At 44.9% G+C, this 13,478-nt stretch overlaps 1 protein-coding gene across 1 annotated transcript in view; it reads left to right on the top strand.

Moving 5' to 3' along the window:
- The window catches only part of TGM5 (transglutaminase 5), a 30,391-nt gene extending 19,436 nt beyond the window's left edge, over positions 1-10,955 (top strand). The window contains exons 7-13 of the mRNA XM_043922725.1: positions 1,462-1,600; positions 2,192-2,295; positions 2,402-2,641; positions 4,095-4,454; positions 4,955-5,115; positions 9,951-10,084; positions 10,257-10,955. Of these exons, the coding sequence (XP_043778660.1) occupies positions 1,462-1,600; positions 2,192-2,295; positions 2,402-2,641; positions 4,095-4,454; positions 4,955-5,115; positions 9,951-10,084; positions 10,257-10,410 (1,292 nt within the window). The 3' untranslated portion in view covers positions 10,411-10,955. The remainder of the gene's footprint in view (positions 1-1,461; positions 1,601-2,191; positions 2,296-2,401; positions 2,642-4,094; positions 4,455-4,954; positions 5,116-9,950; positions 10,085-10,256) is intronic.
- The last annotated feature ends 2,523 nt before the right edge of the window (positions 10,956-13,478 follow it).

The following is a 13,478-nucleotide window of genomic DNA, read 5'->3' as shown; positions in this document are numbered from 1 at the left end:
AGAAATATCTGTATTTTTTGACTCAGTCATTTTACCTCTTGGAATCTGTCTCAAGGGGGAAAAACAGAAATTGACCTACAGAGATATCCATCATAGCATTAATTACAACAGGGGAAAAAAATTAGAAACCAAGCAAATGTCTAAAAATAACCTCTGCTAAAGTTTAAAAAAATATATGAACCAATAACAATACAGTGGGTTCATATATTTTTTTAACTTTAATGCTGTGATGGATATCTCTGTAGATAAATTTCTATTTTCCCCCCTTGAGACAGATTCCAAGAGGTATAGCAATACCAGTCTTCCCTGGTGGCTCAGATGGTAAAGAATTTGCCTGCAATGCAGGAGACACGGGAGACCTGGGTTCGATCCCTGGGTTGGGAAGATCTGGGGAAGGGAATGGCAACCCACTCCAGTATTCTTGCCTGGAGAGTTCCATGGACAGAGAGCCTGGCAGTTCATGAGGTCTCAAAGAATCAGACATGACTGAGAGATTCACTTCACTTCACTTCACTTCATAACAATACCAAAATATGGGAGAGGGAGATTGAAATGCTTTTCTTTATAGAAGAATGCCAGCTAATACATATGGGAAAAATGATACTGTTAGAATATAATCATTTTGGTACCACCATGGAGAAGAGAATGGCTACCCACTCCAGTATTCTTGCCTGGAGAATACCATGGACAGAGGAGCCTGGCGGGCTACAGTCCGTGGGGTCGCAAAGAGTTGGACACGACTGAAGTAACTTAGCACACAATCAATTGAGCATAGCGTTAATTCAGGCAAGGATTATCAGGAATGCTAAAATTACTTGTTGAAAGAGTGTTAGGGAGCAATATATTTCATGCTACTGATTGCTTATTTAACGACAAGAAAAATCATAAAGACAGCATTCTACTTTCTTTTAAGAATTTCTCCATTAGGCATTGATTCTCACTTTTCTAGCCTTTGTTACAGCCTCCTTGCCTTCCTGGCTGGATTTGTAAATACTTCCTTTGATAAGCTTCCAAGACAGTACAACCACAGAGAAAGGGAAATCCAAGCAGCAGAACTCTTTGCCTAAGAATCTGATGGTCTTAATCTTTACCACAGGAGGGAAAAGAAATTCAGCTATTTGGTTTGAAGATAGAGATTTATGGCCAGGAGGGAAGTGAGACAAGTCAGGCTACTGAGTTTTGCCAAGGTACCTGCCTCTGCTACCTTGCTGGCTAGGGCAGGGAAACCCCAAACTTGCTAGACCCTCTGTTGACCCTAGGAGAGCTTGTCTGAGCACACAAGCTCTCACCTTTGTGCAGAGCATTAGGAAGAGGAGCTCAGGAAGGTGGGGAGGGAGGTCATAAGTGTCATCAACCTGGTGCCCCAGACAGCTCCTGCCTGCCAAGGGTATGATTTTCTTGAGCTGAGAGCGCTAAGCCCAGGAATCCAAGGCCCACAGGAGATTTCTGCCCTTTCTACAGTGATGAGGTGCCTGGGGATCCCCACCCGAGTGATCACCAACTTCGACTCTGGCCATGACACAGACGGAAATCTGATCATTGATGAGTATTATGACAACACAGGCAGGATTTTGGAGAATAAGAAGAAGGACACTGTCTGGTGAGAGACATCTCTTTCTGGGGTAAACCCCATAAGCCTGCTACCTTCCCATGCACCCCCCATTTCACCAGCCCCGAGCCTTGCTATCCTCAACCCTAAGGCTGGGAAGCAGCCAAACACAAATACAACCATTTTCTGAGTTTAACACATCACATCACAAGAGCTCTCTGCACTGAGGGAGTTTTCCTCTTTTTCAACCTCCTTCATTTAATACTCAACCTGTGGCTCTGATCACAGGATGGCCTGAAGTCTCACCTCTGGACAAGGGTGAGCCCGTAACTGCCTCTGTGAGTGGACAGCAGACACGAGAAAGGGCTACAAGAGTCTTTTGAGAGAGAGTGAAGGGTTTCCATTGGCTCTGGAAACTTCACTCTTTACAAAGAGAGGAAAGCTCCTTTCTGGGCAAGCTAAGGCTCACAGGAGGAAGGGTGGTCACCTGCCTCCCACAGAGGTGTGCAGGCCTGCAGCACCCTGAATTTCTATCTAGCTGTCCATCACTCATCATCCCGTGCCTAACTCCAGAAAGAACTCGAGCACCACCAACTCTCCCTCAGCTTCACCTGACACCCACTCCTCTGGCTTCTGCCCCAGGAATTTCCACGTGTGGAATGAGTGCTGGATGGCACGGAACGACCTCCCACCTGGATTTGGAGGCTGGCAGGTGCTGGATGCCACACCTCAGGAGACAAGCAATGGTGAGACTCTTGGGAGGATAGGCAGAGCCCACCACCACAGAAACAGCCCTCACCCCGACCCGGCCCCGCAGCCACAGCCCACCGAGGCTCCTCTGTTCCCCTTCAGGCCTCTACTGCTGTGGCCCTGCCTCCGTCAGAGCCATCAAAGAAGGAGAGGTGGATCTGAACTACGACACAGCCTTCGCCTTTTCCATGGTGAATGCTGACTGCATGGCCTGGCTGGTCTTTGGAGGGAAGGAGCAGAAACTTCACCAGGACACCAATACTGTTGGCAATTTTATCAGTACCAAGAGCATCCAGAGTGATGAGCGGGATGACATCACGGAAGACTACAAGTATGCAGAAGGTATGACCAAGCCAGGCCCCTGCAGAGTCCAAGTCCTGTAGGCCCCTTCCCCAAGGCCCCAGGGAATCTCTCCGCCAACTGGGACAGTCCTCTGCAGTAGGGGAGTTGGGACCCAGGCCCACTGTCTCCTCAGCCCTTCAGGTTCAAGGGCCCAGTTTGGGGTCCCCACTGCCTCGCTTCCTCATGCCCATCCCCACCCCACTCCCCACAGGCAGTGAGCACCCTCCACAACACAGTCACGTGGCTGCAGGGCCATCGACAGCCATCATACAGCAATAGTATATGACCTCCTTGCCCCTGTCTTCCTGAAAAATCAAACTGAAGAGGGCAGGAGATTGAGTAAACTCTCTCCTACAAATTAATTTTATTAATTTCATTTAACTTATTGTTTGATTCATGTTTTATTGGGTGTTTGGAGGACAGGCCAGACCACAGCCAGCACTGCAGCCGATGTAAGGCCAAATGCTCACTCCCACACCCACCCCGTGCAGAGGGTGGTTCTGAGAGATGGGAGCCCTGGCAGGGTCTTCTGACCCAAGCCAGTGGGGCAAGGGGCATCTACATCAGTCAGCTGTGGACTGATTCCTGGAAATTGAGACCAACCACCAGTTTCGACCACTAGGGAGCCAAGAAAAATTATGCAATCTAAGAGGGCCAGAAGCAGGGTGAGGAGCAGCATCTAAGCAGGAATGAATCAGGACTGTGTGGGCTGGTGGTGGGAGCACCTGAGATTTCTGGAAGTGCCATAAAGTACGTGTTTGTGTCTGTCTATGTGAACCTTTGGGGCCAACACAGAGAAGGCCCAGAGTCCAAGCCTAAGAGACAAGCTCTGAACACATCCAGGGTACTGGCAATCCATCCCTCCACCTCAATTCTCTGCGCGGCTATCTTCACTGGGGATCATTTCAAGGACAAGTGGTTTATCAGTGAGGAGATTTAAAAGCTACTGGAAGGAAGGAGAATGAGCAATTGAGATGAGGAAGGGGAGCAAGCCAATACTGGGAGCCTTGTCAGGCCTGGTAGCGCTGTGGGCGAGTGGCTGGGGCTCAGTCTGCTGGGGTCCCTGCCAGTGGGGTGACAGAAAATGTAGGATGAAGAATGCTGTGGTCTCACTGTGGCCAAATCATTTGTTGTTAATCTGAAATTCAAATTAAACTGCTCTGTATTTTTATTTGCTAAATTTGGCAATCCTGTCAGAGATTTAGTGTAAAGTGTAGAACAATACCACAGATTTATCCCACCCAGGAGGCAAGGGGCCTAGGCTATCTATCCACCAACTCTTTTTGGTCAGGGGTTGGAGAGGGCTGCTCTTGGGGAGCGTAAATTTCCTAGCACTTTCGGTCTGCTCCATGCATGAGGTGAGTCAGTCTGGTGGCAGAGAAAGCCTCAGACGGAGAGTCTCAGGGGGTGGAATTTGAAATGAGGGCACTGGGGCTTTGCTCTGCCCTCCCAGGTTCTCTCCAGGAGAGGCAGGTGTTTCTGAAGGCTCTTCAGAAGCTGAAGGCTGGAAGGTCCCCAGGCTTTCTCCGAGCAGAATTGCGACCTAGGTCCGTGCCACTGAGCGACAGTCCACGGAGCCTGGCTACTCCTTCTCTCCAGCCCAGTAATGTTGTCCAGGTCTCCCTGAAATTCCAGCTGCTCGACTCACCCAACATGGGCCAGGATATAAGGTTTGTCCTGCTGGCCCTCAACATGTCGCCCCAGTTCAAGGACCTCAAAGTGAACCTGAGTGCCCAGTCTCTGCTGCATGACGGCAGCCCCCTGATCCCATTCTGGCAGGACACAGCCTTCATCACACTCTCTCCTGAAGAAGGTATGGGCTCTGGGTGTGGGCATGAACACAGAGTATCTTATGGAAATGCCATAAGGGGGGTCAAGCCAGCCAGCAAGGGTTTGGGGGCAGATCCCTGTGACAACTGTCTTCCTAGTGTCTCCTCCAGAACACAGTCCTCCTCCTTCCTTCCTTCCCTCTCCTCTACTCCTTCTGTTTCTTTCCTTTAACCTCCTCCTTCTCCTTCTCCTTCTCCTCAATCCTTCCTTTACTACCTCAAGGGATATAGGCCGGGCTAGTGAGGAAAGCCTGGGATTTGAAGTCCTCCAGACCTTGGTTAGAGCCTCAGTGCACCCACATACTAGTAGAATGACCCTGGGCAAGCCATTTCACCTCTCAGCCCCTCCAACAGAAAAATGAGTACCTGCTTCATTGGGGCTCAGTACAGGATGGCCTCTCCTCTGCGTAGTAGGGTCCCAGAGCCACCCAGGCCCAGCTGATTTCTCTAGTGAGTCTCACCTCATCCTGTGTTCTCTCCCTAGCAAAGACCTATCCCTGCAAAATCCCCTATTCCCAGTACAGCCAGTACCTGTCCACAGACAAGCTGATCCGCATCAGTGCCCTGGGTGAAGAGAAGAGCAGTCCCGAGAAGATCCTGGTGAACAAGATCATCACCTTAGCCTATCCCAGCATCGTGATTAATGTAGGCAAGAGCCCTGCACGTGGCCTGGGGGCTCCTTGGGACTCACTGAGGGGTGGAGGGTGGGGGAGGATGGAGACCCCTGAGAGCTTGCTCAGGAGAGCAGCCCCTCCTGTCTCCTGCCTCTTCTGGTGCCTCCAGGAACCTCCCCACCAGGAGCAGGTTTATCAGAAAACACTGGATGAGGTCTCCATCCTCTTGTACCCTGAGAGGCCTTATGGGTGCCCCTTGAGCAACTGCCACGGGGAGGTTGGGGAGAGACCCCTCTGTTGTAGCTCCTCCCACTGTTGGCCTTCCCCAGGGTCAACATGAGGAAACATGGGCTCAAATGGGAGGATCCTGAGTGGGGGAAGAGAGCTGCCTGAACAAAGGTCAGCTCAGGTTTGATGTGCTAGTTCCTGGCTGTGGATCCTTGGACAAGCCCTGGGCTTCTGCATCTTGAACTGTCATTGATGGGCTTAGACTAGATGGCTTCTGAGGACCCCTCTTTCTCTGACATTCTGGTGGGGAGATGTCACAGGGCTCTTCCTGCCAGTGCTGTTTTCCCAAGGCCACGCAGCCTCCTAGATCCTGCCGAGTGAGCCTGGGGTGCCCCCTGGTGGGGTGCGTCTGGCAAGCCCAGCCACTGGAGTCTATTTTAGGGAGGGTTTCCAAAGGTGCCTCCAAGTTTCCTGAGGCTACTTCCTTCTCTCTAAGCCCTGAATGATCCACTGGTCTTGACTCACACACTGGTGTGAAAAGAACCTGAGCCAACCAAGATAAAAGGGTGGGAAGGGATGGAGTTAGACTGAAAAGAAAAAACAAAAACTGCCCCCAAATGATCCTATCCACTCAAATTATCCCTGAGAATCCTTTGGAGCTGTTATTTATTTCACATTTTGATGAAATCCTTGCAGCAGAGGAAATATTACTGAAGACTCCCAAGTCATCAGACCTTTCCATATGATGGGTTGAGTAGAAATATTTTACACAAATGTCCATACATGTATAAGTCAAGCAAAAGTTTCACATAACAATATCTTCTGTGATGAACACTGATATTCTATTGTATTTCATTTTTAAAAATTAATTCAATTATTTTAATTGGAGGCTAATTATTTTACAATATTGTGGTGGTTTTTGCCATACATCAACATGAATCAGCCACGGGTACAAAAGTGTCCCCTATCCTGAACCCCTCTCCTACCTTCCTCCATCCCAAACCCCTCTCCTACCTCCCTCCCCATACTATCCCTCTGGGTTGTCCCAGAGCACCGGCTTTGAGTGTCCTGCTTCATGCATCAAACTTGCACTGGTCATCTAGCTTACATATGGTAATATACATGGTTCAATGGTATTCTCTCAAATTATCCCACCCTCACCCTCTCCCACATAGCCCAAAAGTCTGTTCTTTACATCTGCATCTCTTTTGCTGTCTTGTATATAGGATCATCGTTATCGTCTAAATTCTCTCTCTCTCTCTCTCTCTCTCTATATATATATATATAAATTAATATACTGAATTAGTATTTCTCTTTCTGACTTACTTCACTCTGTATAATAGGCTCCAATTTCATCCATCTCATTACAATTGCTGGGAGGTGGGTCATAGAGGATCTTGCTGTGATTTATGTCAGAGTATTCTGCCTAAGTTTCCCTCTAAGAGTTTTATAGTTTCTGGTCTTACAGTTAGATCTTTAATCCATTTTGAGTTTATCTCTGTGTATGGTGTTATAAAGTGTTCTAGTTTCCTTTTTTTTTTTTTTTTACAGGTGGTTGACCAGTTTTCCCAGCACCACTTGTTAAAGAGATTATCTTTTCTCCATTGTATATTTCCCCCCCGCTTTGTCAAAGATAAGTTGTCCATAGGTGCATGGATTTGTCTCTGGTCTATTTTGTTCCACTGATTTATATTTCTTTCTTTGTGCCAGTACCATACTGTACAGATGACTGTAGCTTTGCAATATAGTCTGAAGTCAGGAAGGTTGATTCCTCCAGTTCCATTCTTCTTTCTCAAGATAGATTTGGCTATTTGAGGTTGTTTGTGTTTCCATACAAATTGTGAAATTATTTGTCCTAGTTATGTGAAAAATACCATTGGTAGCTTAATAGGGATTGCACTGAATCTATAGATTACTTCGGATAGTATATTCATTTTCATTATATTGATTCTTCCAATCCATGAACATGGTATATTTCTCCATCTATTTGTGTCATCTTTGATTTCTTTCATCAGTGTTTTATGGTTTTCTATACATAGGTCTTTGCTTTCTTTAGGTAAATTTATACCTAAGTATTTTATTCTTTTTGTTGCAATAGCAAATGGGATTGTTTCCTTAATTTCTCTTTCTGTTTTTTCATTGTTAGTGTACAGGAATGCAAGGGATTTCTGTGTATTAATTTTATATCCTTCAACCTTACTATATTCATTGATTAGCTCCAGTAATTTTCTGGTGGTATCTTTAGGGTTTTCTATATAGAGGATCATGTCATCTGCAAACCATGAGAGTTTTACTTCTTCGTTTCCAATCTGGATTCCTTTTATTTATTTTTCTTCTCTGACTGCTGTGGCTAGGACTTTCAAAACTATGTTGAATAGTAGTGGTGAGAATGAGCACACTTGTCTCGCTCCTGATTTTAGAGGAAATACTTTCAATGTTTTGCCATTGAGGAAAATGTTTGCTGTGGGTTTGTCGTATATGGCTTTTATTATGTTGAGGTATGTTCCTTCTATGCCTGCTTTCTGGAGGGTTTTTATCATAAATGGGTGTTGAATTTTGTCAAAGGCTTTCTCTTCATCTATTAAAAATAATTATATGGTTTTTATCTTTCAATTTGTTAATATGGTGTATCACATTGATTTGCAAATATTGAAGAATCCTTGCATCTCTGGGATAAAGCCCACTTGGTCATGAGTTGTATGATCTTTTTAATATGTTGTTGGATTCTGTTTGCTAGAATTTTGTTGAGGATTTTTGCATCTACTTTCATCAGTGATATTGGTCTATAGTTTTCTTTTTTGGTGCCATCTTTGTCTGGTTTTGATATTAGGGTGATGTTGGTCTCTTAGAACGGGAGTTTGCCTTCCTCTGCTATTTTCTGGAAGAGGTTGAGTAGGATAGGTATTAGCTCTTCTCTAAATTTTTGGTAGAACTCACCTGTGAAGCCGTCTGGTCCTAGGCTTTTGTTTGTTGGCATATTTTTGATTACAGTTTTGATTTCTGTGCTTGTAATGGGTTTGTTAAGATTTTCTATTTCTTCCTGGCTCAGTTTTTGAAGGTTATACTTTTATAAGAATTTTTCCATTTCTTCCAAGTTGTCCATTTTATTGGCATGTAATTACATAGTAGTCTCTTACGATCTTTTGTATTTCTGTGTTGTTTGTTGTGATTTCTCCAGTTTCAGTTCTAATTTTATTGATTTGCTGCTTCTCCCTTTTTTTCTTGATGAGTCTGGCTAACAGTTTGTCTGTTTTATTTATCTTCTCAAAGAACCAGCTTTTAGTTTTGTTGATTTTGTTATAGTCTCCTTTGTTTCCTTTTCATTTATTTCTGTTCTGATTTTTATGATTTATTTCCTTTTACTAACTTTGGGGTTCTTCTGTTCTTCTTTTTTCAGTTGCTTTAGGTGTAAAGTTAGGTTGTTTATTTGGTGTTTCTCTTGTTTCTTGAGGTAGGCTTGTATGGCTATGAACCTCCCTCTTAGCACTGCTTTTACCAAATCCCATAAGTTTTGGATTGTCATGTTTTCATTTTTATTTGTTTCTATGCACATTTTGATTTTCTTTTTTATTTCTTCCATGATTTGTTGGTTATTCAGAAGCATTTGCTTAGCCTCCATATGTTTGTGTTTTTAGTAATTTTTTTCCTGTAGTTGACATCTAATCTTACCACATTGTGATCAGAAAAAATGTGTGAAATGATTTCAATTTTTTAAAAATTACCAAGGCTAGATTTAGGGCCCAGGATGTGATCTATCCTGGAGAATGTTCTGTGTGCACTGAAAAAGGTGAAATCCATTATTTGGGGGTGAAATTCCCTGTAGATATAAATTAGGTCTAACTGGTTCATTGTATCATTTAAAGCTTGTGTTTCCTTGCTAATTTTCTGTTTGGTTGATCTATTCATAGGAGTGGGGTATTAAAGTCCCCCACTATTATTTTGTTACTGTTAATTTCCCCTTTCATACTTGTTAGCATTTGCCTTATGTATTGAGGTGCTCCTAAGTTGGGTACATATATATTTGTAATTGTTACATCTTCTTGGATTGATCCTTTGATCATTATGTAGTGTCCTTCTTTGTCTCTTATCACGGTCTTTATTTCAAAGTCTATTTTATCTGATATGAATATTGCTACTCCTGCTTTCTTTTGGTCTCTATTTGCATGAAATATCTTTTTCTAGCCCCTCACTTTCAGTTTGTATGTGTCCCTAGGTTTGAGGTGGGTCTCTTGTAGACAGCATATATAGGGGTCTTGTTTTTGTATCCATTCAGCCAGTCTTTATCTTTTGGTTGGAGCATTTAACCCATTTACATTTAAGGTAATTATTGATAAATATGATCCCATTACTGTTTACTTTGTTGTTTTGGGTTCATTTTTATAAACCTTTTCTGTGTTTCCTGTGTAGAGAAGATCTTTTAGCCTTTGTTCATGAGCTGGTTTGGTGGCACTGATCTATTTCATTTTTTAAAAAGGTTAATGACAATCCATTAAGTTGTCCATACTTGGAAAAACACAGGCCATGGAAATCTAGTTCTTTAGGAAGCAGATCTAGGGAACAGTGCCCTCCATAAATGTCTGATGAACTGGGGGATGAGACTAATTCTCTGCTCTCTCCTCTCTGGATTTTCCTGTTCAGGTTTTAGGAGCAGCCATTGTGAACCAGCCGCTCTCTATACAGGTGGTATTTTCAAACCCCCTCTCGGAGCAGGTTGAAGACTGTGTGCTGACTGTGGAAGGAAGTGGTCTCTTCAGGAGACAGCAGAGAGTCCTGTGAGTGCTGGCAGAGCCCACTCTCCCTCCCATCTTTTATCCTCGGTGTGGAACTGTCCTTTGTTCTAGATATAGGGGAAGGGGAAGGGGGAAGTGTGGCTTCTGAGTAGAAAGGGGCTCTAGGGTTATCATAATCCCATGGTTTTCTGACAGTCTGTTTTCTCTGCTGCAGCATTGGAGTCCTCAAACCCCATCACAAAGCCAGCCTCACTCTGGAGGCTATCCCCTTCAAGAGTGGCCAAAGGCAAATCCAAGCGAATCTGAGGAGCAACAAGTTTAAGGACATCAAAGGTTACAGGAACGTCTATATAGACTTTGGGTTATAAATTCTGGGACAAAGAGCTGGATGTGTAGATGTTAGGCTCCAGGGAAAGAGCAAGTTCAAATGCAAGCTGTGCCATTCCCCACCAGCAGCAGAGGAGAAAATGGCAATAGATAGTCCCCTGGGCCATTTGCATTGCTCCCCGAGGACTCTGCTTAGGGCCCAGGGATTCCACAGTGTCCTATCCAGAATTGTGAGACTGGCCATGCAGTCCAGAATTGCAGACTTGATTTAATGACCCCCAGATGTCCATAAAAGAAGAAGACTGGCTGAGCAGCTGTCCCTTTGACATTGCAATGGCTACTTCCTTAGTACCAATAAACTTCAGCTCTCATTCTCATCTTTGTGCCCAGACACCCATCACGGCCCCCACAGCAGCTCCATCTGTTCCCTGGATGCTGGGAGTGAGTGTCCTCCTATTTTACTACTTGAGCCCACTCAGCTCATTCAAGAAACATTTACTGAGGAGTTTGGGATGGACGTGTACACACTGCTATATTTAAAATGGATAACCAAAAAAAAAAAAAAAAATGGATAACCAACAAGGTCCTACACGGAACTCTGTTCAGTGTCCTGTGGCAGTCCAGATAGGAGGGGAGTTTGGGGGAGAATGGATACGTGTATATGTACGGCTAAGTCGCTTCACTGTTTACCTGAAACTATCACAACATTGTTAATTGGCTATACCCCAGTACAAAATAAAAACTTCAAAAAAAAAAAAAAAAAGAAAAGAGAGAGAGCGTAAAGAAACATTTACTGAGTGGCCGGTATGTGCCAGGCACTGTTCTAAGTGTAGAAGTGCATGCATGCTCAGTCACTCAGTTGTGTCCTATTCTTTGTGACCTTACGGACTGTAGAGGATGAGGCAGTAAATAAAGCAGTCTCTGCCCCTCTGAAGCTTCCATCCTGGGGGTGGGGAGACAGGCAATAAACATGTCAATAAAAAAGGAAGGCACTTACAGATGGTCTATCCGTCATGATGGACTTAGGAAAACAAACACCTTTGTAGATGTCTCTGCCACTGCTTGGTTGCTTCAGTTGTGTCCAGGTCTGTGGGATCCTACGACTGCAGCCTGCCAGGCTCCTCTCTTCATGGGGAGTCTCTCAGCAAGAGTACTAGAGTGGGTTGCAATGCCCTCCTCCGGGGGATCTTCCCCACCCACGGATCGAACCCGGGGTCTCCTGCATTACAGGCGGATTCTTTACCACGTAGATGTCTCTACATGCTACTATCTTTACATCTTAGAAAAAAGTCTGGGTGATCTCTCACTCGGCTATCCTTTGGATCCCTTCCCAAATCACATCTAAGAAGTCCCTCAATCTTAACTGTTCCAACCCCTTGGCTAAAAGTTCACTGGTGCGTTGTGGTCCTGAATGGCTGCATTCTGGAGAGAAAGTCAGCTAAATAATACAGTGAGGTAGATTTTGGGTAGGGAGTGAAGTACTCTCAGACTTTGCTATTGGTTGCTGCTGGCGTTTATGGTCCTACTGAGCACAAAGCAACTGTGATCATTGTTTCCCCTGGGACAAGCCTGCTTTCTCACAGCAATGCAGAAAGTTCTGTGTGGAGAAAGGCATGATGCATCTGTCCTCTAGGCACTGGCTACGTGACTGAGGCAGCTGCTTAGGGCATATATTAAATGCCCACATTAAATCAAAAAGTTAAATACTTCTATTATATAGGAACAAAAGGGTAAGTGCAGTTAATCAGAGGGAGAGGGAAGGGTGTGGTGGGAATTGCAGAGTAGGTTGATAGTTCTCTTAAAGAGAGGGCTGAGAACCAGGAGAATTCTGGCAGCATGGAGCTGGAGATAGCCTATAATTATTTCATTCTATAATTACAATCTGACAGTCACGAAAAATGGTTTAAGGAAAACATCATGGAGGGGAGCATCCTACAGAGGCAGTGACCCCTGAAAGACTTGGAGTATTTCTGCTATTGCGCTCTCAGACTCTTTCACAAATCCTGATTTTAACACCATATTCATTCACTCTTTTCATCAGCAAATCTCCACAGAGTTTCTAATAGGGGCCAGGCCCTGAGTTAGGCACCTAGGACAAAAGAAGGACCAAAAACTACCCTTGTGGAGCTCAAATTAAGCACGTTGAGAATGAAAAATAAACAGAAGGGGACTTCCCTGGCAGTCCAATGGTCAAGATCTCACCTTCCAATGCAGGGGGTGTGGGTTTGATCCCTGGTCAGGAAGCTGAGATCCCACATGCCTCAGCCAAAAAAAAAAAAAACAAAACAAACCGTAAAAAACAGAAGGAATATGTAACAAATTCGAGGAAGACTTAAAAAAATTTAATAAGCAGGAGATTATAATACAGTGCGGTGAGACTCACCATAAGGGTGAGTATAGGGTGTTGTCGGAGCATAGGAGGAGCAACCAGTCCAGTCTTGGGATTGTGGATCAAGGAATACTTCCTGGAGGCAGTGGCATTTAAGTTGAGCACTAAGATGCCAGCAGTTAGCCAAACAGGGGCTTCCCTGGTAGCTCAGCCTGTAAAGAATCCGCCTGCAATGCAGGAGACCCCAGTTTGATCCCTGGGTTGGGAAGATTTCCCTGGAGTGGAGATTGGCTACCCACTCCAGTATTCTTGCCTGGAGAATTCCATGGACAGAGGAGCCTGGCATGCCCCAGTCCACAGGGTCACAGAGTTGGACATGACTGAGTGATTTTCATTCTGTCAGGCGAGTGTATGCTCCTCGGTTCTTTGTCTCCTCACAACAAAGATTTGAAGTGACGGACATTAAAGCCCTCGGCGCGTCACAGCTGTTGGGTCTTGGACAGACCATGTTATAGCTCTTAGATAAATCAGTGTTACAGTTTTATTTTATTTAGAAGATAGCAGGAGAATCCATCCTCGAAGAAGAGAGCGGAGCTGTGCGCCAGCACGCGGGGGCGGGGGGTGGGTTGAATGAGGGAGAGAAAGAGGGTATGCACGCGTGGGAGAGAGAGAGAGAGAGAGAGAGAGAGAGAGAAGAGGGCTTTGGCTCCTCTTTTTATATGTTTCTCTGTCCCTGGGCCTGTCTTATGTAAACTGGGCCAGCCAGGAGTGTTGTTTGTT

Source organism: Cervus elaphus, chromosome 13 (assembly GCF_910594005.1).
Source record: "Cervus elaphus chromosome 13, mCerEla1.1, whole genome shotgun sequence".
NCBI lineage: Eukaryota > Metazoa > Chordata > Mammalia > Artiodactyla > Cervidae > Cervus > Cervus elaphus.
Note: the sequence above shows the minus strand (reverse complement) of the source record. Positions and strands in the feature narration are given on the sequence as shown.